Raw genomic sequence first — 25406 nt, 5'->3', positions numbered from 1 at the left:
ATCTCCACAAAACAGGCTTTGGAAACATTCAGCTGAGGAAATGAGTGATTTCTTCCCTTAAAAAGTGCTTGTAGAGGGGCTGGGTGGTGGCACACCTGGTTGAGCACAAATGTCACAGTGTGCAAGCCCCCTGGCCCCTACCTGCAGGGGGAAAGCTTTGCAAGTGGTGAAGCAGGGCTGCAGGTGTCTGTCCCTCTCCCTCTCCCTCCCTCCATTCTCTCGATTTCTGGCTGTCTCTAGCCAATAAATAAAGATTTAAAAAAAAAAAGTGCTGGGACTGGGGCAGTAGCACAGCAGGTTAAGTGCACGTGGCGCAAAGCTCAAGGACCGGCATAAGGATCCCGGTTCAAGCCCCAGGATCCCCACCTGCAGGGGAGTCACTTCACAGGCGGTGAAGCAGGTCTGCAGGTGTCTGTCTTTCTCTCTCCCTCTCTGTCTTCCCCTCCTCTCTCCATTTCTCTCTGCCTATCCAACAGCAAAGACTACATCAATAACTACAACAATAAAACAAGGGCAAAAAAAGGGAATATTTTTTTTAAAAGAGAGAATCATTAATATATATTTTTTAAAAAGTAAAAGTGCTTGAGGAACAGAAATCTGGGTGTCAGAAAGCAGTTCACTTGGACGGTGCTTTGTAGTATCACGTGCACAACTCAGGTTCGAGCCGGACTCCTACACATGGGAGGAAGCTCTGGTGCAGTGGTGTCCTTCCTCCCCTCGCTCAGCCTCGTTCTACCTAAAGACTCAGCCCGAAGCAGTGAGGCCCCTGACATAAGATTCCACACTGAGGCAGGCTGGTATCCCAGTGAGAAGCCTGTGGCTGGCACAGACAAGGGGCACTACTGGGGCTGGGCACTCAACCTGCCCCCTGCAGGAGACTAAAGGAAGCGCTGGAACCCACCGCAACCTCCGTGGCTGCACATGGGCTGCTCTGCTGGGCTCCTGGGAGAGCACCCGCAGCTACCAGAGGCCGCAGAGGGGCCAGCAGTGCTGAGTCGCTAGGGGTCTGGCAAGCTTCAGCTCTACTGCGCTACTGAGAGTCCACGCCCAAAGCGCCAGGAAGGCGCGTTCTTCAGAGCAGGGGTTCAGGTGATTCTCACCACAGCACTGCAGTGTGGAACAAGTAACGGCAACACAGATAATGGACTGACTCCAAGAGTTCACTTCAGCATAGAAGGTAATAGGAAGAACTGAGAGTATTTTTAAAAAATATTTATTCATGGGCAGAGGGTAGATAGCATAATGGTTCTGCAAACAGACTCTCATGCCTGAGGCTCCAAAGTCCCAGGTTCAATCCCCCGCACCACCATAAACCAGAGCCGAACAGTGCTCTGGTTTAAATAATAATAATAATAATAAAAAGAAAAACTACCAAGTCCTTGTAGTCCGGGAGGTGGCGCAGTGGCTAAGGAACTAGACTCTCAAGCATGAGGTCCTAAGTTCAATCCCCGGCAGCACATGTACCAGAGTGATATCTTGCTCTTTCTCTCTTCCTATCTTTCTCATTAATAAAATAAATAAAAATTTAAAAAATATATTTTATTTATTCTTTTATTGCCATTTTTTTATTGTTAAGACAGAGAGGGGGAGAGAAAGACAGACACCTGCAGACCTGCTTCACCACTTGTGAAGTGACTCCCCTGCAGGTGGGGAGCTGGGGGCTTGAACCAGGATCCTTGCGCTAGTCCTTGTGCTTTGCGCCACGTGTGCTCAACCCACTGCGCTACTACCCGACTCCTGAACTGAGAGTATTTTGTGTATAAGACTCACTGGCTTGGGGCTTGCAAAATGGATCAGTGAACAGGGTGCTGAACTCAGAAACACAAGTTCAACCCCCAGTACCCCATATGTCAAAGTAATGCCCTGGTTGCCTCTCTCCCTCTTTGGCTGGTGCTAATAGGTAAGTAAAAATGAACAATACCCATTGGCTTGCTTTCTCTTGCTTCCCTCTCTGCAGCATTTTGTTTGTCAGAAGGAAAATACCACCACTTCAGACCTGAGGTAAGTGGAGAAGAGGGAAGCTGGGCACTCAGAACAGGCCAAGGGGCAAGGATGCCAGGTAAGGAGCCAAGCAGCTCACCTCCCCCGGGCCCGCCCAGGCGCAGCGGCAGAGACGGCACCAGGTACCAAGGGCCGGGGTGTGGAAAGGTCAGGAGTCTTTACGACAAAGTGAGAATTTCTGGACCTTCGTATCTGAGTCTCATCTGAGTGAAGAATCAATTTCATGACTAGGACTTCCTATGAATTTCAGTGGCTTCTTCTGCTTCACAAAAATAAACACGCTCCTTGCCCAGACCCGCTCTCTCTCAGGACACCAGAGCGGGAGGGCGGCTCAAACCTGGCCTTCAGAGCCTGCGGGGGCCCAGGAGCCAGCAGAGAAAGGCCGATTTCAGAAGTGTCCTCTCCCACCAAACACAAGCCAGGGATAAGGGAGTCAATATGCAAAGTCTTTTATTAAAATCGTGAAAAGGTAAGAGTGACAACCACCTTAGTATGTGCTGCCCCCATCCTAAGGGGTGCCGGTTTCAACTCCAGCAGAGCTGCGTTTGCGTTTACAGCACTCTGTAGGCACTTAGAAGTGAAGCTGGGCTTCAAAGTACAAACACTGGGGGCTTTGGCTCAACCTTTTAATATAAAAAATCCACTGATGTACAAAAAATGTGAAAGTGTGACAATGACAACGTATGAAATCCTGTGAAAGTCGCCTGGGGTGCGCATGTGGCGCGCACACAGCTGCCAACACCTATCCTGGCATGGAAACAAAAACAGCGCGAACCAGCGTGGCCAGGAGCCAGCACCGTGTCCTCCTTCCTGCCAACTGCGACTCCCGACATCCAGTAAGAGAAAACACGGCGTCTTCAGGAACAGCGGGGCAGACGGCTTACTCACGATGCACCAGCACAAACAGACCCAGCAGGAAGAGCACCGCGTACTAGAAAAGAAGCACAGAACCCACGGTCAGAGTCAACCTGGCCTCCGCCACCCTGGCAGCCTTTCATCCTTTGACTGTAAGCTACTTAGTATCCCACAGCCAGCAAAGCCCACGTTTTTAGTAAAAAACAAGTCTGGGACCTTACCTTAAATTTAGGGTAGTCGTTCATGAGGATTGTCACGATTCCAATGTAAGGGACGAATCTAAGTAAACAAAAGGCAACGATCACCACCGAGCAGAGAGCGAGCAGTTGTGCACTGCAAGCTCACGCTTAGCTTTCAGTGCACAGCTCCCACTTGCTCCCCGTCTTGCCAGGATTTCCAGCTGCTGTGTAAGGGCAGTTGGCAGTGTCGCCGTATTGCAGACGAGGAAACACATGCACACACCCAGGCACATGGCTCTGTGCAGGAGAGGAGGTGCCAGGCCCGTCAAGTGACTCCCCTGCAGGTGGGGAGCTGGGGGCTCGAACTGGGATCCTTACGTTGGTCCTGCGCTTTGCGCCACGTGCGCTTACTTCGCTGTGCTACTGCCCGATTCCCCATGTTTATTTATTTATTTTAGCATGGCTATATCATTTATTATATATTTAATTTCCCTTTTGTTGCCCTTGTTTTTCATTGTTGTAGTAGTTGTTGTTGTTGTTATTGATGTCATCGTTGTTGGATAGGACAGTGAAATGGAGAGAGGAGGGGAAGACCGAGAGGGGGAGAGAAAGACAGACGCCTGCAGGTGGGGAGCCGGGGGCTCGAACCGAGATCCTCATGCCGGTCCTTGAGCTTTGTGCTTAACCCGTTGCACTACCGCCCGACTCCCCATGTTTATTTTTTTTATTATTATTATTTTTTCTTTTTCTTTTTTTCCTCCAGGGTTATTGCTGGGCTCGGTGCCTGCACCATGAATCCACCGCTCCTGGAGGCCATTTTCCCCCCTTTTTGTTGCCCTAGTTGTTGCAGCCTTGTTGCGGTTATTATTGCCATTGTTGATGTTGCTTTGTTGTTGGATAGGACAGAGAGAAATGGAGAGAGGAGGGGAAGACAGAGAGGGGAGAGAAAGACAGACACCTGCAGACCTGCTTCACCGCCTGTGAAGCGACTCCCCTGCAGGTGGGGAGCCGGGGGCTCGAACCGGGATCCTTAGGCCGGTCCCTGCGCTTTGCGCCACGTGCGCTTAACCCACTGCACCACCGCCCGACTCCCCCCATGTTTATTTTTAATACTGGATAAATACAGAGAAATTGAGGAAGTTGATAAAGAGATAAAGAGACACCTACCTTTGTGAAGCTTTCCCCTGGAAGGTGGGGACCAGGGGCTTAAACCTGGATCCTTGCACACTGTAATGTGTGTGCTTAACCAGGTGTGCCACCGCCTGGCCCTGACACCCTGCCCCCTACTCTTGAACTTCAATTCCCCTCTCAATGCAAAAGATTCCTCGACAGTGTAAGAATTCAGGGGAGAATGTGAAAATCAATAAATTAGCAGGGTGCAGGGTGTCCTCAGTGTGTTTGTGTGTGTGTGTGTGTGTGTGGCGTAGTAGTCACATCATCCTTTTCTTTTTTTGGTGGTGCTAAGGCCATCCGTAATCCTTGGCTCCCATGCCAAATTATTTATTAAAGACTAGATTTTATTGTCTCTTTAATATTTCCTTTTCTTCTCTTTTCTTCAATAGGGCAGAGAAAAACCTCTGCTCTTAAGATCTAGGTACAATCTGGATTTCGAGTATCAGTTCAGTGCTTTTTTAATGAACTAATTGAACCAGAACACTGCTCAGCTCTGGTTTATGATGGTGTTGGGGACCTTTGGTGCCGCAGGCATGAAAGTCTTTTCCTATAACCACTATGCTATCTCCTCAGCCCAGTTTAGTGCTCTATAAATACAACTTCCACAGAGGCTGCTGATAACGGTCCCATTACTGTCAAGGTAAAGGACATAATCCAGGGAAAGCAATTTTGCAGTAAGATTCTGTGCTCCTGGGAGTCGGGTGGTAGCGCAGTGGGTTAAGCCACATGGCGCAAAGTGCAAGGACCAGCGTAAGGATCCCGGTTCCAGCCCCTGCCTCCCCACCTGCAGGGGAGTCACTTCACAGGCAGTGAAGCAGGTCTGAAGGTGTCTATTTTCTCTCCCCCTCTCTCCAGTTCTCTCTGTCCTAACGATGACGACATCAATAACAACAACAATGAAAAACAATGAGGGCAACAAAAGGGAAAAAAAAATTAAAAAAGATTCTGTGCTCTTGCTACTCCTGTCCCAGGTGTTTATACTCACAGAAAATTACTTAAGAGTGCAGACCTTTACATTTTTAGTTATTATTCTTTTAAGCAGAGCACTGTTCATATCTGGCTTACGGCATTACTAGGGATTGAACCTGGAACCTTTGGAGCTTCGAGTATGCAAGTTTTTTTTTTGCAAAACCATTATGCTAGCTCCCAGCCCAAGACCATTACATTTTTAAATTAAAAAAAACACAAAGATGTGCATTTTCAATGTTGGGATGATATTACTATTGTTGTTACTATTTTATGTTAACCAGAGCACTGCTCAGCTCTGGCTTATAGTGATGTCACACGGACTGACTGGACCTGAGCCCTCAGGAGTTTCAGGCATGCAAAATCTCTTGCATAACCACCATGCCCTCTCCCCAGTCCTCAATGTGGGATTTTGGAAATGACATTGTACATAGTTTAATAGTCTACAGGGATGAAGGAAAGCCCATAAATGGTGACATTCTCTTCCCATATGCAAAAATGCATGTATAACACATGTATGTTAGTATATTCTTTTATACAAAAAAAGCCAAAAAGTTAACAGCAAGTATTTATGGAAGGGGAGGGAACGGAGATGAGAGGTGACTTTGCTTTCTGATGACTGGTACTGCTATATTTTTTTAAAGAGTTATATTTATTTATTTATGAGAAAGATGAGAGAAAGAAAATCAGACATCACTCTGGCACATGTGCTGCCAGGGATTGAACTCAGGACCTCATGCTTGAGAGTCCAATGCTTTATCCACTGTGCCACCTCCTGGACCACCTGCTGCATTTTTTGAACAAGAGTCTGAACATTTGTAGTGAAAGGGAAGACTCAAAGAGGCAGAGTTTGAATAACTGTATATAACTGTAATGGCTGCACCTAGGGAGCCAAGATGGGGGCTGCTACTTCTCAGAAGCACAGATGTTCTCATTTGGATTATAAAAGAATGACTTCTGTTCTGTATTAGGAAATGAAATTCTCCTCAACTGGAAGTATGTGCAAAAAGACTCCCTCTGCAGAACACAAGAAAACCGGTGCCTCAGGCTACAGCCGAGCAGCTTGCACCCGGCTGGGCGCCTGCACTGGCTTCTCCAGAACCAGTGCCCCCAGGGCTGTGTGCAGACGCTCACTCAAGGAACTCTCCTGTGTCAGCAGTGTCTAATTCTAGGTCAGACGGTACAGATGTCCTGACAGACAGAGCCGGGTACAGTGCAGCCTCAATGAGTGAGAACCAGCAGAAACGAACCATTGCAGAAGAGCTCTACCAGTCATTCTGATGGGAATCTCAGGAGGTGGGTTCCAGAGTCACCCAGCCACTCGTCACCAAAGTGACCTTAAATGAGCAACCCAACTCATCCACGCTTCTTCATCCACAGCAAGGAAATATCAGGGCTCTCCTCAGGGTAACGCAAGCAATACTATAAAGCACTTAGAATGAGTCTCTGGCAGGTAGGAAGCCCCAGGGAGCCCGAGTTACTGTTGATACTATTAGTCATATGACGGCAGTGCCAGTAGCGCACTCCTCATACCAACAACTTAACAATTCCCGTCCTCCACTCATCTGCTCCCCTGATAAAATTGGAAAAAGGCTTAATAAAACTTTTTTTTTCTCTTAACAATAAACCACAACTCTCGGACCAACTTAATAAAACTTTTAAATGTCAACTGACCTCAAAGAATCTCAAGATGAGAAGCAAAACTATGGAATAAAATAACAAGGTAAAATTAGTTTGGATGAACACTCAAAAGTTGTAAACCAGTGCAAGGACCGGTGTAAGGATCCCGGTTCGAGCCCCCGGCTCCCCAACTGCAGGGGAGTCGCTTCGTAGGTGGTGAGGCAGGTCTGCAGGTGTCTGTCTTTCTCTCCCCCTCCTCTCTCCATTTCTCTGTTCTAACAACAACACCACCACCACCACCAATAACTACAACAACAACAACAACAAAAAAGACAAGGGCAACAACAGGGAAAATAAATAAAATTTAAAAAAAGGTCTTAAAAAAAGTTGTAAACCAAATTATCTGGAAGTGATTTTTTTTTTTTTTGCCTCCAGGGTTATTGCTGGGGCTCAGTGCCTGCACTATGAACCCACTTGCTCCTGGAGGCTGTTTTTCCCTTTCGTTGCCCTTGCTGTTTATTGTTATTGGATAGGACAGAGAGAAATGGAGAGAGGAGGGAAAGACAGAGAGGGGGAGAGACAGACAGACACCTGCAGACCTGCTTCACTGCCTGTGAAGCGACTCCCCTGCAGGTGGGGAGCCGGGGGCTCGAACCAGAGGCTCGAACCGGAATCCTTATGCAGGTCCTTGTGCTTGGCGCCACCTGCGCTTCTGGCCGACTCCCTAAGGTATATTTTGAGTGAATTACAAAAACAAAAGTTTTTTTAAATCGCCGCTTCAACTCGCCATCGCATCACCAGTGCCTCCCCGCACTGCAGTTGCCCCCTGACCCCTGGAAGGCTGAGCCTGAAGTCGGATATGCGCTGAGTTTTCAGCAGACACAGGTTAGGTTTAGCAGAGGCAGGACTAGACCTTTACACACAGCAGCAGGGGACCACAGTAGCTGTCGAGACCTGTTGCGGGTAACTCACCCCCTTGCTCTCCCCACAACATCTTTTTTCTCTAGCCAGTGTTGTCCTTGCTTATAGAGACCTCGGTCATCAACTGCATTATTATCTCCTTTGGTTAAAAACTTGATATTTCCATTTTGCCTGGAGGGAGAGGAAGAGAAAGCACGTCATCAAAAGCATTCACATAATTTGAAAGCACAAATTCTGCTCTGTTAATGAAACTTCCTATGAGACCAGGTGTCATCAGGAATCATTATATCAAAGTAATATTTTTAGGGTTTTTTTTTTTGCAGAGTGGTTCTTTAGTTACAAGGGCATTCAGTTGTGCCGTTTATAGTAAGTAAAGACTAAAACCAAACGGAAAGTCCACCATTCAGAAGCTGAAACATTACGCAGATGTTAATGATGATGTCACAGAATATTTAGTAATATAAGACCAGCATATGATGTGGTCCGGGAGGTGGTGCAATGGATAAAACGTTGGGACTCTCAAGCATGAGGTCCTAAGTTCAATCCCCGACAGCACATGTACCAGAGTGATGTCTTTTTTTCTCTCTCTTCCTCTCTCATTAATAAATATTTAAAAAAATAGCATATGATTTGGTTAACTGTAGTTCACAAAACAATGTACTGTATAACCTCCCTGTCACACAGAACACAGCACAGGACTTCATGAAATGTAGGTGGCAAACCCAGACGATGGCCACAAAGATGTGTGTAGTTGACAGCAAAGTGCCGTTGTATAGCTGAGACTACTCTGTCATTACTTAGCTGAGTAGTTACTATACTAGAAAGAAGAAAATGAACTTCAGGGCTGGGGATACAGTACTATGGTTTTGCAAAAGACTTTGATTCCTTGGGCTGAGATCCCAGGTTCAATCCCCAGCACCACAAGCCAGAGCAGATCAGTGCTCTGGTCTCTCCCTCGATCTCCCCATACCTTTCTCCTTGTATCTCTCATCAAAATAAGTAAAATATTAAAAAGAAAATTGCTTTCAAATGTCTACTGACTAATATCCATTTTGATTTTAAGTCTGAAACTGGATCAACAGACATTAAGTCTGCAGAGAAACCTAAACCAGGAGGTGTTACAAACACCAAAAACAGTTCAGCACCAGCAGTCTTGTTAAAAATGAGGTTGCAACTAGAGCAAATGCAAATATATACAGAGGAAGACTGCAGCCGACAGTGCAAGTCAGCAAGTGCAAGAATATCTAAAACACCCTGGTGTGTAAAAGATGGGTGACAAAAAGGGCTGCAGCACAAGGGAGAAGCACTCCTTTGAGGGAAAAAATAAAAAGCAACTCATGGGGGCTGGGCAGGAGCGCAGGTGGCTAAGTGCACACGGTGCAAGGATCCTGGTTTGAGCCCCTGGCTCCCCATCTGCAAGAGGGCTGCATCACAAGCAGTGAAGCAGGTCTGCAGGTGTCTGTCTTTCTCTCCCCCTCTCTGTCTTCCCCTCCTCTCTCCATTTCTCTCTGTCCTATCCAACAACTATAACAACACTAACAACAACAGGGGGAAACAAAATGAGAAAAATGGCCTCCAGGAGCAGTGGATTACTAGTGCAGGCACCAAGCCCCAGTGATAACCCTGGAGGCAAAACAAACAAACAAACAAAACCCCAAAAAACCAAAAAACAACATAGAGGCAGCAAAGTAAAAATAAATGGGGAGAGAGAACTGAGAAACGAGAACCAGTCCCCACAACCAGAAAGGTATGTCTCTCTAAATAAAATAAAACAAAACATGTCTTTTTTTAAAAAAAGATTTTATTTATTTATTAATGAGAAAGATAGGAGGAGAAAGAACCAGACTCTGGCATATGTGTTGCTGGTTATTGAACTCAGGGCCTCATGCTTGAGAGTCCAATGCTTTACCCACTGTGCCACCTCCTGGACCACCAAAATATGCCTTTTTAAAAAGAGGCAAACAGGCGAAGAATGATCTGCCCATCCACCCATCTGTATAACAAACACAAAACTAAGGACTAAGTGCCCCAGTGGGAAAATGTTTCCTTCCAAACACTTGATGTTCTGTTACTGTTTGAATCAATGTATCAAACCAGCAACTTTCTCTTCCTTTATGATGATGAAAGTCTCAATGATGGTGCTGGGTGCCAGGTGAGCCCTGGGTTTTCACACAGCTCAGGACACAGCGTCAGCTGCATCTGGACAGCAGGTGGCAGGAGGTGAATGACTGCAGGGTGCCAGGAACAGACTGAAGTTCCCGGCCCATTACCATCTTCCAAGCTGATCTTTCCGTTTGGATCAATTGTACCAAGCGTGTCCTTCTACATGTCCATGAGACAGTCATGTCACAAAACAGTGCTGAATAGACTTCTCTCAGTGTCATGTGGAGAGAAAACACATGCTCACTCAATAAAAAGTGAACTGCCAGTCCCAGTTTTGTTTCTGTGGAACCAGAGTCTCACACATGTACAATCTCCCACTTGAAGCCACTTGCTTTCACTCAGAGAGAGGGAGGGAAAGACATCACAGCGCTGAGGTTTCCTTTGTCTACAGTAGTTCCAGGGCTCAAGCCCCTGGGTCGCGTCCGTGACAGTGACAGTGCAGTGACTGCCTGGTGACCATCTCTCCAGCCTCATGACTTATGACAGGATCACATGACTGCTGCCTTTTTGTGGTTTCTCAACTTTTGAGGACTAATTAAAACACACACACACACAGGAGTCCAGAGGTAGCGCAGCGGGTTAAGCACACGTGGCGCAAAGCACAAGGACCAGCTTAAGGATCCCTGTTCGAGCCCCTGGCTGCCCACCTGCAGGGGAGTCCTTTCACAGGCAGTGAAGCAGGTCTGCAGGTGTCTGTCTTTCTCTCGCCCTCTCTGTCTTCCCCTCCTCTCTGCATTTCTCTGTTCTATCAAACAACGATGACATCAATAACAACAACAATAGTAACTGCAACAATAATAAAAAAACAAGGGCAACAAAAAGAAAAATAAATAAATATAATAAAAATTAAAAAGAATCTTAAAATGGAGGTGACATTTGCACATACTTTTCATGAATCTTCAAGACCCGATGGACTATAGGAATCTCTCTTCCTTCTATCCTAAAAACAACAATTTCTCCCACTCGGATGGGATCTTCAACTCGATTTGTCAGAAACAGAAGATCTCCTCTGTGAAATGCAGGTTCCATGCTTCCACTGAGAGGGAGAGAAGCCAGTGAGAGCAAAAAGAAAAGTCAAATCAAATATACTTTTCAAAACCACAGATAATACAATAAATCAAAAGCACTGCTTTTAACATATCAGCATAATTTGTATGTGCTATTCTCAATATGGTTTCTTCAGATATTAGCCTTCACTAACTAGTTCTATTTCAAGTATTATTATTAAAAGGAGCTTAAATCTTGAAAAGGGCAATGTTGCTAACTTTCTAACCTTTTAAAAATTCAAGCGACAAACAATATTAAAACATGAACTTTAAAATCACTGCCCTTATTCGCACTTCATCTGAAAACACTAAAATATTCAAATGAGAAATGGCTCATCTTCTGCCATTTACAAAGATGCAGACCAGGATGACCTTATGGTGTCAACCTAACAAGAGGCAGCTCAGTAAGCCAAAGGACAGCCAGCCTGAGATAACGGCTGCACTGTCTACTTACTGATACACTTTGTAAAGAAAAACAAGGAGAATCAAGGACAGTAACAGAGTTATCCGCCCAGGAATGCCAGACATGAAGGATTTACTTCTACAGTAGGTCTAAGATGGCCCCAAGTATTTGTACTTTTAGAGATCTTTCTACATAGCAATAGTCTATCATGGGCTGGGGAGACAGCATAATGGGACTGCAAAAGACTATTAAGCCATAGGCACTAAGGTCCCAGGTTCAATCCCCAGCACCACCATCAGCCAGAGCTGAGCAGGAATCTGGTGTCTCTCTCCACCCTCTTCCCATTTCTGTATCTCTCATTAAAAAATAATAATAAAATAAAATATTAGGGGGCACTGGCAGTAGTACAGTGGGTTAAGCACACATGGCGCAAAGTGCAAGGACCAGCTAAGGATCCCGGTTTAAGCCCCTGGCTCCCCACCTGCGGGGGGCGGGGGTGTCCCTTCATAAGTGGTGAAGAAGGTCTGCAGGTCTTATTTTTCTCTCCCCCTTCTTGATTTCTCTGTCCTATCCAACAACGACAGCAATAACAACATAATAGGAACAAAAACAACGAGGGCAATAAAACAGAAAAACGGCCTCCAGGAGCAGTGGATTTGTAGCGTAGGCACCAAGCCCCAGCAATAACCCTGGAGGCAAAAAATATAAAAAAATAAAATGTTAAGAAAGAGCCAGACATCACTCTGGTACATGTGCTGCTGGGGATTGAACTCAGGACCTCATGGTTGAGGATCCAATGCTTTATCCACTGCGCCACCTCCCAGACCATGCCTATCAGTATTTTCAGACACTCATGCTCCACCCCTCAATCCCAGAGGGAGGCAGAGAAAATGAGAGGCCACAGAACCAAAGTCTCCTTCACGGGCAGTGTGGTAGTGGCGCAAAGCAGCACACTATCTAAGTTAGCTATTTCACTACCCCTTCGGTATTTTTTAAATATTCACTGATTTACTATTGGATAGACAAATCGAGAGGGGAGGAGGCAATAGAGAGGGAGGAAGCCAGAGACACCTGCAGCCCTGCTTCACCACTCATAAAGCTTTCCCCTGCAGGTGGGGACCAGGGGCTTGAACCCTGGTCCTTATGCACTGTAACATGTGCGCTCAACCAGGCACACCACCACCACCTGGCCCCATCCCTCCAGTTTTTAACGTCAGGTTTAGTATGAAGAAAATGGATAAGACGAGGAATGATAATGAAGCACTGTCAAGACTATGGCGTCTCTGCATAATGGAACATGGATGGCCACGGCATCAAACTGCTCCACAGTGCATCACCCGAGGGCACAAGCTGTTCAAACACAATGGGGCCAGGGCCTATTTCAAACCACTTATCAAAAGTGCAATACAAGAACCCAGGTTCAAGCCCCCAGGCCTCACCTATAGGGGGGAAGCTTCATGAAGTCCCACTGGTGTCTCTGTCTCTACCTCTATCTCCCTTTCCCTCTCAACGTCTCTGTCTCTTCCAAATAAAGTCTTTTGAAAAAAAAAAAAAAAAACAGTATTAAAAAATTTTGTTTCTTTTTAAATCAAATGAGAGAGAAACCAGAGCCCTGTTTATCTGTGGTTGATGATAATGCTAGGAAAGTAAACCAAGAACCTCAGTCTCAGGCATGAAAGCCTTTTGCATAACCATTATTCTATCTCCCCAGCCTCTATGTTTTTGTTTTTTCACAAAAAAACAAAAACAACATCAACTTTCTGGTAAATTCATACATGGACATATGAGAGTGACATTTGAGGTGAACTAGAGAAGATCCAGTATTTTAGCTACTGTGCCACCTCCTGGTCACCACCAACTTCAGTGTATATAAATAATTTTTTTTAATCTTGCTTTTTATTTCCCTTTTGTTGTCCTTGTTATTTTTATTGTAGTAGTTATTATTGTTGCTACTGATGTTGTTGTTAGATAGGACATAGAGAAATGGAGAGAGGAGGGGAAAACAGAGGGGAGAGAAAGACAGACACCTGCAGACCTGCTTGACTGCTTGTGAAGTGACTCCCCTGCAGGTGGGGAGCCAGGGGCTCGAACCAGGATCCTTATGCCAGTCCTTGCGCTTCGCACCACCCACATGTAACCTGCTACGCTATCACCCGACCCCCCTGTCTTTATTTTTTAAAAGAGGGTGGGGTGGGAGGATGGCTGTCAGGAGCAGTGGATTCATTATGATAACCTTGGTGGCAATAAAATAAGTAAGTAGGGAGTCAGGTGGCAGCACAGCAGGTCAAGTGCACGTGGCGCCAAGTGCAAGGACCGGCATAAGGATCCCGGTTCGAGCCCCCGGCTCCCCACCTGCCGGGTAGTCGCTTCACAGGCGGTGAAGCAGGTCTGCAGGTGTCTGTCTTTCTCTCCCCCTCTCTGTCTTCCCTGCCTCTCTCCATTTCTCTCTGTCCTATCCAACAACGACATCAATAACAACAACTATAACAATAAAAAAACAATAAAGGCAACAAAAGGGAATAAATAAAACAAAAACGAAAGAAATAAAATTTTTAAAAAATAAATAAATTACAGGTTTCGGGAGATAGCATAGTGGTTATGCAAAAAGACTGAGACACCAAAAGCCCCAGGTTCAATACCAAGCACTACCAGAAGCTGAAGTTTTGGAGTTTAGAGTTTCTCTGGTAATAAATAACATTGGGGCCAGGCAGCAATGCACCAGGTTAAGTGCACATAGTGCGAAGTGCAAGGACCAGTGAGTGCTGTGCTACCACCTGACCCCCACATGCATTTTTTAAATGAGAGAGAGAACCAAAGCATTATTCTGGCACGTGATGCCAGGGCTCAAACTGCCAGGGACCTCATGTTTAAGAGTTCAATGCCTTATCCACTGCACCACCTCTGAAGTCATACTCCAACTTTATTCTTTTTTTTTTTAAAATTATTATTATTATTATTTTTACACTTATTTATTTTCCCTTTTGTTGCCCTTGTTGTTTATCGTTGTTGTTGTTATTGCTGTCGTCGTTGTTGGATAGGACAGAGAGAAATGGAGAGAGGAGGCGAAGACAGAGAGGGGGAGAGAAAGATAGACACCTGCGGACCTGCTTCACCACCTGTGAAGTGACTCCCCTGCAGGTGGGGAGCTGGGGGCTCGAACCAGGATCCTTATGCCGATCTTTGTGCTTTGGGCCACCTGTGCTTAACCTGCTGAGCTACGCCCAACTCCCTAAAAAAATTATTTATTCTCCTTTTTTTTCCCTTTTTTTTTTTTTTTTAATTGTTGCAGTTATTGATGTTGTTGCTGGATAGGACAGAGAAAAATAGAGAAAAGAGGGGAAGACAGAGAGGGGGAGAGAAAGATAAGACACCTGCTTCACCACTTCTGAAGCGAATCCCCTGCAGGTGGGGAGCCAGGGGCTCGAACCGTGATCCTTACGCCAGTCCTTGCGCTGTCCTTTCCAACTTTATTCTTAAAACTTTCTAGGGCAGGGAGTCGGGCGGCAGCGCAGCGGGTTAAGTGAACGTGGCGCAAGCACAAGGACCGACATAAGGATCCTGGTTCGAGCCCCTGGTTCTCACCTGCAAGGGAGTTGCTTCACAGGCAGTGAAGCAGGTCTGTAGGTGTCTATGTTTCTCTCCCCCTCTCTCTATTTCTCTCTGTCCTATCCAACAACAACAACAATAACTAGAGCAATAAAACAAAAAGGGCAACAAAAGGGAATAATTAAATAAAATGAAAAAGCACAGAGGACTAAGGGCACATGGTGCAACGCACAATGACTGGCACAGCGTAAGGATCCTGGTTTGAACCCCCAACTCCCCACCTGTAGGGGGGTCACTTTGCAAGCGGTGAAGCAGGTGAGCATGTGTCTATCTTCCTCTCCCCATCTCCCCTTCCTGTCTCAATTTCTCTGTCCTATTCAACAATGACAGCAATAACAACAACAAGAGCAACAAAAATGGGAAAATGGCCTCCACAGGAGCAGTGGATTCACAGCATCAAGCCCCAGCGATAACCCTGGAGGCAAAAAAACTTGCTAGGGCTCTTCATGGAAGAACGAGCTCACATTTTTTAGGGAAAAAAAGAGAAAATGTGATAAAGTATCTCGAGATACAGAGTTCTCAAGTTTCCAGCTGAACTGTTAAGAGTCAGTAACAGCAACTGCTCCAGTAAGACTCGTGTGGACATCATGCCCACAGGGCTGGGGTGGTGGCACCACCAGCAGAGTACACCGAGACCCGGGTTCGGGCTGGCGGCCCGGCCTGTACAGGGGCAGCATCAGGAGTCAGGAGCAGTGGGGCAGGGCCACAGATCTGCCTGTCTCACTCCTTCTATGCTTGTCCGATGAATGCAAATCTAATAGAAAACAATGACAGAGGCATAGTGGTTAGAGCGCCCACTGGACTGGCAAAGATGAGGTCCCAAGTTTGACCCCAGCATCGTGTTAGCCAGAGTGATGCTCTGGTTCTGTCTCTCTTTCCTCTCCATCATCAATGAATAAATCCTTATTTATTGTTTAATATTTATTTCCCCTTTTTTGCCCTTGTTATTGTTGTAGTTGTTATTGATGTCATTATTGTTGGATAGGACAGAGAGAAATGGAGAGAGGAGGGGAAGACAGAGAGGAGGAGAGAAAGACAGACACCTGCAGACCTGCTTCACCGCCTGTGAAGCGACTCCCCTGCAGGTGGGGAGCCCGGGGCTCGAACCGGGATCCTTCCTCCGGTCCTTGCGCTTTGTGCCACCTGCGCTTATCCCACTGCGCTTATCCGACTCCCCATAAGTGAATTCTTAGCAACTGTTAAAGTATCATTAAAATGTGGATACAGGGGAGTCGGGTGGTTGTGCAGCGGGTTAAGTGCACATGGCACGAAGCACAAGGACCAGCATAAGAATCCTGGTTCGAGCCCCCAGCTCCCCACCTGCAGGGGAGTCGCTTCACAGGTGGTGAAGGAGGTCTGCAGGTATCTCTCTCTGCCTTTCTGTCTTCCCCTCCTCTCTCCTATCTAGCAAAGACATCAGTAACAGCAATAACTAAAACAACAACAATTTTAAAAATGTTGACATAGGAGAATGATAAAGGGAAAAACAAAGAGAACACAATCGGAATTGTCTCAATGATGTAAGAATTAATATCCACAGAAAAGCTAAAACTGTAATTATACCCCCAAACTATAGTTGGCTTAGTCTTATCTATCTTTTCTTTTATTTTTGGATTTTCAAGGAAAAGTTATTAACTTTTTTTTCTGGCTATAAAAGCATTTTGTAAAGGTCACTATTAACAGCCGAGGCAGGAAATGACGAGGGCTTGAAATAGAACAGCAGCAGGGAGTACAAGTATTAAAGGGTAGAACACAGAGGGAAATGACTAATGTGGTGGCAGACTGGTGATGGGGGAGAGGGAGAGAGCGCATGCACGCAGTGACTCCTCGCAACAGGTAAATCGTTCAACTGGCGGAGCATAGGACTGGTGTGCCTGAGGGCCGCATCTAAGGTCCGGCCAGGGCATGGACAAGGAATGAAGTGCAGTACAACATGTCTCCGTGTGCCGGCGTGGAAGTACAGCCCAGTGTAGGATGAAGGAACAAGTCAAGTTCACCTTGTGAAGAATAATGTACTGCTATCTAGACTCCAGATAATGTTAATGATTCAACTTATTATTTATTTAAACCCCATTACCCCCAGAAAGAACTTGAGCTGGCCTACATAATTAGACCCAAAAGACAGAAGTCTAATGATTCAAGTAAATCATGAACTGACTGCCCTCCAAAAATGAGTTACTAAATCAAGTTTAATCAGTAAGAACATGAGTGTAGGGACGGAGAAAGAAGTACAGTGGGAAAAATTAAGTGCTACCTGTCACTTGAAGAAATGGCACTAATAACTTCAAAACTCCTGAATTCTAGTTTAGAAGTGATATTTAAAGGTCAGCAGGAAACAAAGAAAGAACTAGTGATCCTTCTGCCCTGATATGGCAAACACACTGCAGAAAAGCTCCTGATTTGTAGGGATAATAGGTAGTCTAATAAGGCAGCAACTAAATATCCCAGTGAACTGTGTAAGGAAGCAGAAGGATCAGCCTAGGAGGTAGGTAGCACAGTGGGTAAAGCATTGGGCTCTCAAGCATGAGGGCTCAAGTTTGGGCTTTGAGATCACAAGTGCCAGTGACACCTGGTCCTCCCTCTCCTAAATAGCTATGCAAACAGACTCTCATGCCTGAGGCTCCAAAGTCCCAGGTTCATCCCCACACAGCACAAACCAGAGCTGAGCAGTGCTGGGGGGAGCCCTAACAAAGCTCAGACAACAGGCTTTTCACAGAAGTCACAAGCTCTTGAGGCTTAAAGGTGAGGACTTAGTGAGGGTGAGAAAGACCTCACAACAGAAATAGCAGCTGACGTCTTCCAGGCCCTCCCCAGTGAAGAATGGCTTCTAAAGGAGGCTCTCACTGTTTCTCAACATTACCACTCATTCCAGGCTGTACAAAGGTGACACCCGGTGGTGGAGCACCTAGTTGAGTGCATGTTATAATGCACAAGGACCCAGGTTCGAGCCCCTGGTTCCCACCTGCAGGAGGAAAGCTTTGCAAGTGGTAAAGCAGTATTACAGGTGTCTATCTCCTCCTTCCCTCTCAATTTCTGACAGTCTCTATCCAATTAATAAAGACAATAAAACTACTTTTTACAAAGGCCACTGTTACCTGAGCACTACTACAATGGGACTTTCACTTCCAGTTACCACCATCAAGCCCTTCCAGATCATCAGTGCCGAGGAGACAATCATCCCAAAATTGAGGACTTGGTAGTAGAGCTGTGGGGAAAAAAGAACAGAACCAGTTATCCCCTCGCAGCAAGAACAAGCAGCAAACGGCGCAAATTTAAGTTTCTTTTTGCCTGCACTGTGAATCCACTGCTCCTGGAGGCCATCTTTTCCATTTTGTTGCCCTTGTTATTGCTGTTGCTGCAAAACCACTACACTATCTCCCCAGCCCCAAATTGTATAATTCTATGACTTGACTAAGTACAGATGATGCCAGAAAGGCACTTCAAGTGAGCTGATTGTGTTGGAAAATGGGTAAACCGAAGATTAGAAGACTGGAGTAAAATGGTGTTGGAGAGAACTGGGTTAAAATCTGAAAAATCGGGGGTTGGGCAGTAGCGCAGCGGGTTAAGCACAGGTGGTGCAAAGCGCAAGGACTGGCACAAGAATCCTGGTTCGAGCCCCCGGCTCCCCACCAGCAGGGGAGTCGCTTCCCAGGTGGTGAAGCAGGTCTGAAGTTGTCTGTCTTTCTCTCCCTCTCTGTCTTCCCCTCCTCTCTCCTTTTCTCTCCAACACCAATGACATCAATAATAACTACAACAATAAAACAAGGGCAACAAAAGGGAATAAGTAAATATTTTTAAAAAGAAAGAAAGGGCAGGCAGTTGCAAGTGGAGGGTGGGGTTAGATAACATAATGAGTATGTAAAGAGAGTCTCATGCTTGAGGATCCCGGGTCCCAAAGCTGAGCAGTGCTCTGGTAAAAAATGGAAACATACGGGAGTCAGGTGGTAGCACAGTGGATTAAGCGCACGTGGTGCAAAGCGCAAGGACCAGCGTAAGGATCCCGGTTCCAGGCCCCGGCTCCCCACCTGCAGGGGAGTCGCTTCACAAGTGATGAAGCAGGTCTGCAGGTGTCTGTCTTTCTCTCCTCCTCTGTCTTCCCCTCCTCCATTTCTGTCCTATCCAACAATGACAACATCAATAACAATAAAGAACAAGGGCAACAACAACAACAAAAGGACTAAGTAAATAAAAAAAAAAAAAAGGAAACACACACACAAGCCAGTAGAGAGCTCCTCTGGCAGACTGGCACCTGAGCAGCCCTGAGGCCCCGCTTTCCACCCAACTCAGGGTTGCAGGGCTGGCACAGGAGTGCTGCTGTGGTGTTTCTCCCCATCCTCAATACACAAACAAAAATCGGTTCAGTGGAAGAGCACTGTGTGAGGTTCTGAGTTCATTCTGAGAGCCACACAGAAGGGAAACAATTATGCAAGCAGAAAAATATCAAGCTTCAAAATGGCAAAATTCAGTTTGGCAACCAATAAACGAGCAGGGACCGGGTGGTGAAGCACCCGGTTGAGCACACACCTTACCAAGCATAAGGACCCAGGTTCGAGCCTCTGCTCCCCACTTGCAGGGAGAACATGACACAAGTGGTAAAGCAGGTCTCTTTCTCTCCATTATCTCTATCTCCTCCTCTATTTCTGTCTCTACCTAATAAGTAAATATTTTAAAAATCGAGGAAGGGGGAGTTGGGCGGTAGCGCAGCGGGTTAAGCACAGGTGGTGCAAAGCGCAAGGACTGGCTTAAGGATCCCGGTTCGAGCCCCCGGCTCCCTATCTGCAGGGGAGTCGCTTCACAGGCGGTGAAGCAGGTCTGCAGGTGTCTGCCTTTCTCTCCCCCTCTCTGTCTTCCCCTCCTCTCTCCGTTTCTCTCTGTCCTATCCAACAACGACATCAATAACTACAACAATAAAACAAGGGCAACAAAAGGGAATGAATAAGTAAATAACTAAGGAAGGAAGCAGTTTGCACAGGCTCTGGAAGTGAAGAGCGCAGTAGCTGCCATGCACTGGAGGTCACTGTGGTGAGGCAGTGAGGCACACTGGGCCCCGAAGACTCCAGTGCATCTGCCTTGGTGCACGTCCAGCTCAGAAGGCCAACAAACTGGACGGAGGTCAGCCTTCCACAGGTTCCATCGACATTCCTTTGGTGGAGCCTCACTACAGCCCGTAATATCATTTTACTCGTCAATTCCCTTGAGGCTGATGTTGGTACTTCTCCACTGGAACATGACAACTCATTACCACATGCTGCCACACTGTCGTGGTAAAGACTCCCTAGGGGTCAGGGAGACAGAGGTGGCACAGTGGCTACACACCAGTTTCTCTTTTAACTTTATATATCTATTTATTCCCTTTTGTTGCCCTTGTTGTTTTATTGCTGTAGTTACTGATGTCGTTGTTAGGACAGAAGGAAATGGAGAGGAGGGGAAGACAGAGAGGGAGAGAGAAAGACAGACACCTGCAGACCTGCTTCACCGCCTGTGAAGTGACTCCCCTGCAGGTAGGGAGCCGGGGGCTCGAACCAGGATCCTTGTCAGTCCTCACGCTCTGCGCCACCTGCGCTTAACCTGCTGTGCTACTGCTGGACTTCCCACACCAGATTTTCATGTCTGAGGCCCAGAGGTCCCAAGTTCCCCAATCCCCAACACGACCATACGCCAGAGCTGAACAGTCTCCCTCTGCCCCATCTCTCATTAAAATAATTTAATTTTTTTTATTTATAAAATGGAAATACTGACAAGAATATAGGATGAGAGGGGTGTAACTCCACACAATTCCCACCCCCAGAACTCTGTACCCCACCCCTTCCCCTGACAGCTTTCCTATTCTTTATCCCTCTGGGAGTATAGACCCAGGGTCATTATGGGGTACAGAAGGTGGAAGGTCTGGCTTCTGCAATTGCTTCCTCAAAATAAATAAATTTAAAAAATATTTTCTCATATTAAACAGGAAGACATTGGCTTTCTTTCTAAAAAAACTATTCTCACTGAGATTGAGCAGAGCACGGACCTGCCACTGATGTGAAAAATGGTGCCCGAAATGGCTGGAAATAGAGCATGTGGCATCTCAGGGGTGTGGGCGCTCGCCAAATACAAAGAGCCACCGAAGACCTGAGAAGAGATGAGCTTGGCAGCAGGGTAGGGATGCAGCAAAGGCACTCAAGTCTATACTTACATCTGAGTCTTAAATAAGGTGATAACAACCAACACTTGAAGCTTCAAAACGCACCGTGTGATTCTGTGAGAGTCCATTATATGACATGCAAACCTATGCATCCGTACAGGCTTCTGGGTGCTGGGGAGAGGAACCACAGAAGGTCCAAGGGATCTGGGGGTGCAGCGTGTTTCTGTGCTGACTGGGATGGGTGTGGGGAACTGCTGAAACACACCAACGGTCCCGCCTTTATCCCAGGAGGATGGTCAAGGATACCCAGTGGTGCCTGCACGTGCACACAGTACCCAGCCCCAGGTGTCTGTTCCTCCTCTACACACACCCGTAGTAAAGTCTAACTGATCTTTCTCTTTGAGGAGCTGAATGAGGTCTCACACGTGTGGTATCACCACTCCAGGTCCCCTTTTATTATTCTGATAAGAGAAACCACAGCACCAGACTGTGTTCTGGTGCCGTGACTCTAAACTGGGTCTCATGGATAGCAAGGCATGCACTCTACCTGTGAGCTGGCTCTTTGGTCCTGATAGGGTTTAACGTCGACATTAGGCACAGTAAGTAACAAACGATAACTGATGATAGAGCAATCACTAATGACTTGTTATAATAAAACACAGGTCAGGGACGGCAAAATAGTTCACCTGACGTGTGACCAAGTTCAAACCTGGCCCTGAATGCATTGAAGGAAGGAAGCTTTGGGCTGTGACCTGTGTGTCTCTGTATAAAAAAAAAAAAAAAAAAAAACCAGCGTTATGCAAATGCTGTCTTTCTTTCAAAAAAAATCTTACTGTAGGACACATTTTCAGAGCATGGTAGGGTATGGGTAACTGAAATTAAGGAATTGAAAACGACAGATAAGGAGGGAACTACACTAGTGAAGTCTTTTTCAAGTTAATAAGACATTTGGTGATAAGTATTTAGCCAGAAATGAAAAAGCTTTGCCAACGCTACTTTCTCTCTTTTCATTCGATCAATTCTCAGTATCTCTCATCAGCGTCAATTCTCTTTCCCAAATATTCTGTACAGGCAAAGACCTCACTTCACAGCTTTCCTTTCCCTGTCCCCATGTCATCCATTCCTCTTCCGACAACCCTTGAAGGCAAATCTAAGCCCAAAGTCCTGGATGCACTGAGCTCTCACCTACAGATCACTGTGCTTGGAGAGAGGGCGGCCCCTCCTCCACCCCACTGCTTCTGTCCTGTTGTGGGTTACCGCACTGCTCTGCAGCCATTCACACACTTCTCTTTGAGAATATCAAACTCTGGGCAGGAAGTGCACCCTGCAAATTTCTCTGTAAAGAGATAACAAAGTAGATCTGCAACTGTTAAGATGTTTTTCTGGGGCCCTGGGCAGTGGCCCAGAGGGTTAAGCGGACATGGAGCCAAGCACAAGGATCAGCGTTAAGGATCCTGATTTGAGCCCCGGCTCCCCACCTGCAGGGGGGTCGCTTCAGAGGCGGTGAAGCAGGTCTGCAGGTGTCTGTCTTTCTCCTCCACTCTCCATTTCTCTGTCCTATCCAACAACACCAAGGACAACAAAAACAGAAAAAAATGGCCACCAGAAGCAGTGTATTTGTTGAGCAGACACTGAACCCCAGCAATAACCCTGGAGGCAAATAAGTAAAACTAAATAAATAAAAGATGTTTTTCCTCCCTTCTGCTCTCTCAATGTTTCTCTCTCTTCATTAAGTAAAAACAGATGCTTTTCCTTCCTCAACCTGGAATATCAAAACTCTAACCAAACACAAAGATGACAGCTGTGGAAGGTCTTGTAGGTTTCAGCATAAACTCTTCTTCCTCCGTAAAGTTACATTTGTGTCCTGCATGGAATCTCACAATCGTCAGACCACTACCAGAACCTGTCATGTCTTTTCTTATCCAAGGGATCAGACTGGAGTCAGCCCAGGGCTCAAACGCAGGTCCCGACAGAGATAAGGACGTGCAGTGTGTCCAGTACGCGGAGGGACAGCAGCAGCACAGGCGAGCTCATCTGTGCCTGGCACTGGCCCAAGCACTTCACATGAGCCAACTCACGGAACCTTCCACGACCCTGTGGATGCACAACACTGTGAGCATGATCAACGCCACTGAAACGCACACAGAAAAACCATCAAAAACCGCTGACTTTGTGGCCTGGGAGGTGGTGCCGTGGATAAAGCACTGGTCGCTCAAGTGTGAGGTCCAGATCCCCTGCAGCACATGTACCAGTGATGTCTGCTTCCCTCTCTTCTATCTTCTTCATGAATAAATGAAAATCTTATAAAAAAAAAAAAAAAGAAAAGAAAGAAAGAAAAGCTGGGAGTCGGGTTGTGGCGCAGCGGGTTAAGCGCACATGGTGCAAAGCACAAGGACCACCGTAAGGATCCGGGTTCGAGTCCCCGGCTCCCCATCTGCAGGGGGGTCGCTTCACAGGCGGTGAAGCAGGTCTGCAGGTGTCTGTCTTTCTCTCCCCCTCTCTGTCTTCCCCTCCTCTCTCCATTTCTCTCTGTCCTATCCAACAATAACAACAGCTATGACAACAGTAACAGCTACAACAGGCAAAAGGCCAACAAAATGGGGAAAGCAGCCGCCAGGAGCAGCGTATTCGTAGTGCAGGCACCGAGCCCCAGCAATAACCCTGGAAGCAAGAAAAGAAAAGAAAGAAAAAGGGAAAAAGAAAGGAGGAAAGAGAGAGAGAAGAGGGGCATGCAGGCGACCCCAGGAGTCTCGAAGAAAGAAAGCAAGGAGGAAAGAAGAGAGGGCATGCAGGCGACCCCAGGAGCCTCCCCCGGCCGCGCCCTGGGCGAAGCCGGCAGGTGGACGCACCGACACGACCCGGCGGCGCGCACCGGAGAGGCCGCCCTCGCTCGGATCCCGGACCCCGGCTTCCGGGCCGCCCGCCCCACGGCACCCGCCGGCCCCACGGAGCCCGCGCCGGGGTCACCTGCCCGCCCGCCTCACCTGCCGCTTGTTCATCCGCCGCACATCGTCCAGGAAATCTAGAGACAGCATGGCGGCGCCGGCGGAGGGGATGCGGACGACCCGGAGGGCGCGGCGGCCGGCGGCGGAACCGAGAACGCGCGCCCGAGCGGACAGAGACCGGACCAGGCGCACTTCCGCTTCCGGGGCGAGACGCGGCCCCACCCCCCTCGGCTCCGCGGAGAAGGGAGGACGCAGGGGCTGCCAATGGCCGGGTCCAGCCTCCGGGACCGCTCGTCAGCGAGACCGGAAGGCGCCTCTGGCTCCGGCCTCCCGGGCTGCGGAGAAACGCCCACGACCCACTCCCCGCCCTGCGTCCCGAGGGGGCCCTCACGACGGCGTCATCTGGTTGAGGCCGCACTTCCGGGGTTTTCAGCAGACAGGGACTCGCGCGCGCGTCTGGCCAATCATCAGCCGCGTCTCTGGCGGCAGCGGGCGTCGCGACCTGTGATTGGCCGGATGGCCAGGGGTTGTCTTCCGGAAGCTGAAGGTTATTTGTGCTCGGGTTGGCGCCTAGGAGATCAGACTCAGGCTGCGCTGCCCGGGCCTTGCTGGGGCCTGAGAAGCGCTGCAGCGGTTGCTGGGCTGACCGGAGCCTGCGCTTCTTTCTCTTAGGGGTTATTTCTCGTTTATTGCATGCGTGAGAGCTTCACGGGAGGGGGAGAGGAAGAGAAAGACTCGAGCCAGAATAGCCGGTGTACGTGGGGCCAGGCTCGAACCCGGAACTTGAAGCACGGAAATTGTACCTGTTGAGTCATTTGCCCAGGCGGGGTCTTTGCACTTTTGTTATTTACACCTGAGCCTGGTTCAGCTCTGCCTCACGGTGGAGTTGGGGATCGAACCTGGGACCTTGCAACCTCGGGCATGGAAGTCTTTTGCAGAACCATGATGCTGTCTCCCCAGCCCCGAGGTGTCCTTTAAAGCAGCGCTTTTCTTTATTATTATTATTTATTTATTGTATAGAGATAGCCAGAAATTGAGAGGGAAGGGGGAAATAGTGGCGAAGTGACAGAGACACCTGCAGCCCTGCTTCACCATTTGCAGAGCTTTCCCCTTGCAGGTGGGGTCTGGGGGCTCGAACCTGGGTCCTTGTGCACTGTAATAATATGTGCACTCAACCAGGTGCGCCACCACCCGGCCCCAGAGCAGTGCTTTTCATAGTAGTGAGAGCAACAAAGGTAACGTCAGACTCTTGAGGGCCCGGGCCGTAGCGCAGCAGGTTAAGCGCATGTGGCACAAAGCACGGGCATAACGATCCCGGTTCGAGCCCCCGGCTCCCCGCCTGCAGACGAGTCACTTCGCCGCCGGCGGTGAAGCAGGTCTGCAGGTGTCTGTCTTTCTCTCCCC

The 25406-nt window shown here is 47.6% G+C and overlaps 1 protein-coding gene across 4 annotated transcripts; it reads right to left on the bottom strand.

Moving 5' to 3' along the window:
* Nucleotides 1-2434: 2434 nt before the first annotated feature.
* SEC11A (SEC11 homolog A, signal peptidase complex subunit) lies at nucleotides 2435-24299 on the bottom strand. 4 transcript variants are annotated; one of them, XM_007539638.3, is made up of 6 exons: nucleotides 24042-24279; nucleotides 18029-18138; nucleotides 10765-10914; nucleotides 7767-7886; nucleotides 3078-3135; nucleotides 2435-2932 (listed from the first exon to the last, which is right to left on the bottom strand). In XM_007539638.3, the coding sequence occupies exons 1-6, from the start codon at nucleotides 24090-24092 to the stop codon at nucleotides 2882-2884; spliced, it is 540 nt and encodes a 179-aa protein (XP_007539700.1). In that variant the 5' UTR covers nucleotides 24093-24279; the 3' UTR covers nucleotides 2435-2881. The 4 variants fall into 4 exon arrangements, with proteins under 4 accessions (XP_007539700.1, XP_007539835.1, XP_007539765.1 ...); XM_007539773.3 differs by lacking the exon at nucleotides 10765-10914 and having other exon boundaries at nucleotides 24042-24285; XM_007539703.3 differs by lacking the exon at nucleotides 7767-7886.
* Nucleotides 24300-25406: the final 1107 nt, after the last annotated feature.

The sequence above is a fragment of the Erinaceus europaeus genome, chromosome 20, assembly GCF_950295315.1.
Source record: "Erinaceus europaeus chromosome 20, mEriEur2.1, whole genome shotgun sequence".
Classification (NCBI taxonomy): domain Eukaryota; kingdom Metazoa; phylum Chordata; class Mammalia; order Eulipotyphla; family Erinaceidae; genus Erinaceus; species Erinaceus europaeus.
Note: the sequence above shows the minus strand (reverse complement) of the source record. Positions and strands in the feature narration are given on the sequence as shown.

Excerpts from the sequence above, each read along its gene's own strand:
- SEC11A (XM_007539638.3), bottom strand. The coding sequence starts at position 24,092 with ATGCTGTCTCTAGATTTCCTGGACGATGTGCGGCGGATGAACAAGCGG. Across the intron at positions 7,887-10,764 it reads GTCTTGAAGATTCATGAAAA|GCAAAATGGAAATATCAAGT; the intron begins GTATGTGCAAAT and ends CTCTCCCTCCAG. Across the intron at positions 3,136-7,766 it reads GTTGTGGGGAGAGCAAGGGG|ATTCGTCCCTTACATTGGAA; the intron begins GTGAGTTACCCG and ends TTGTTTACTTAG.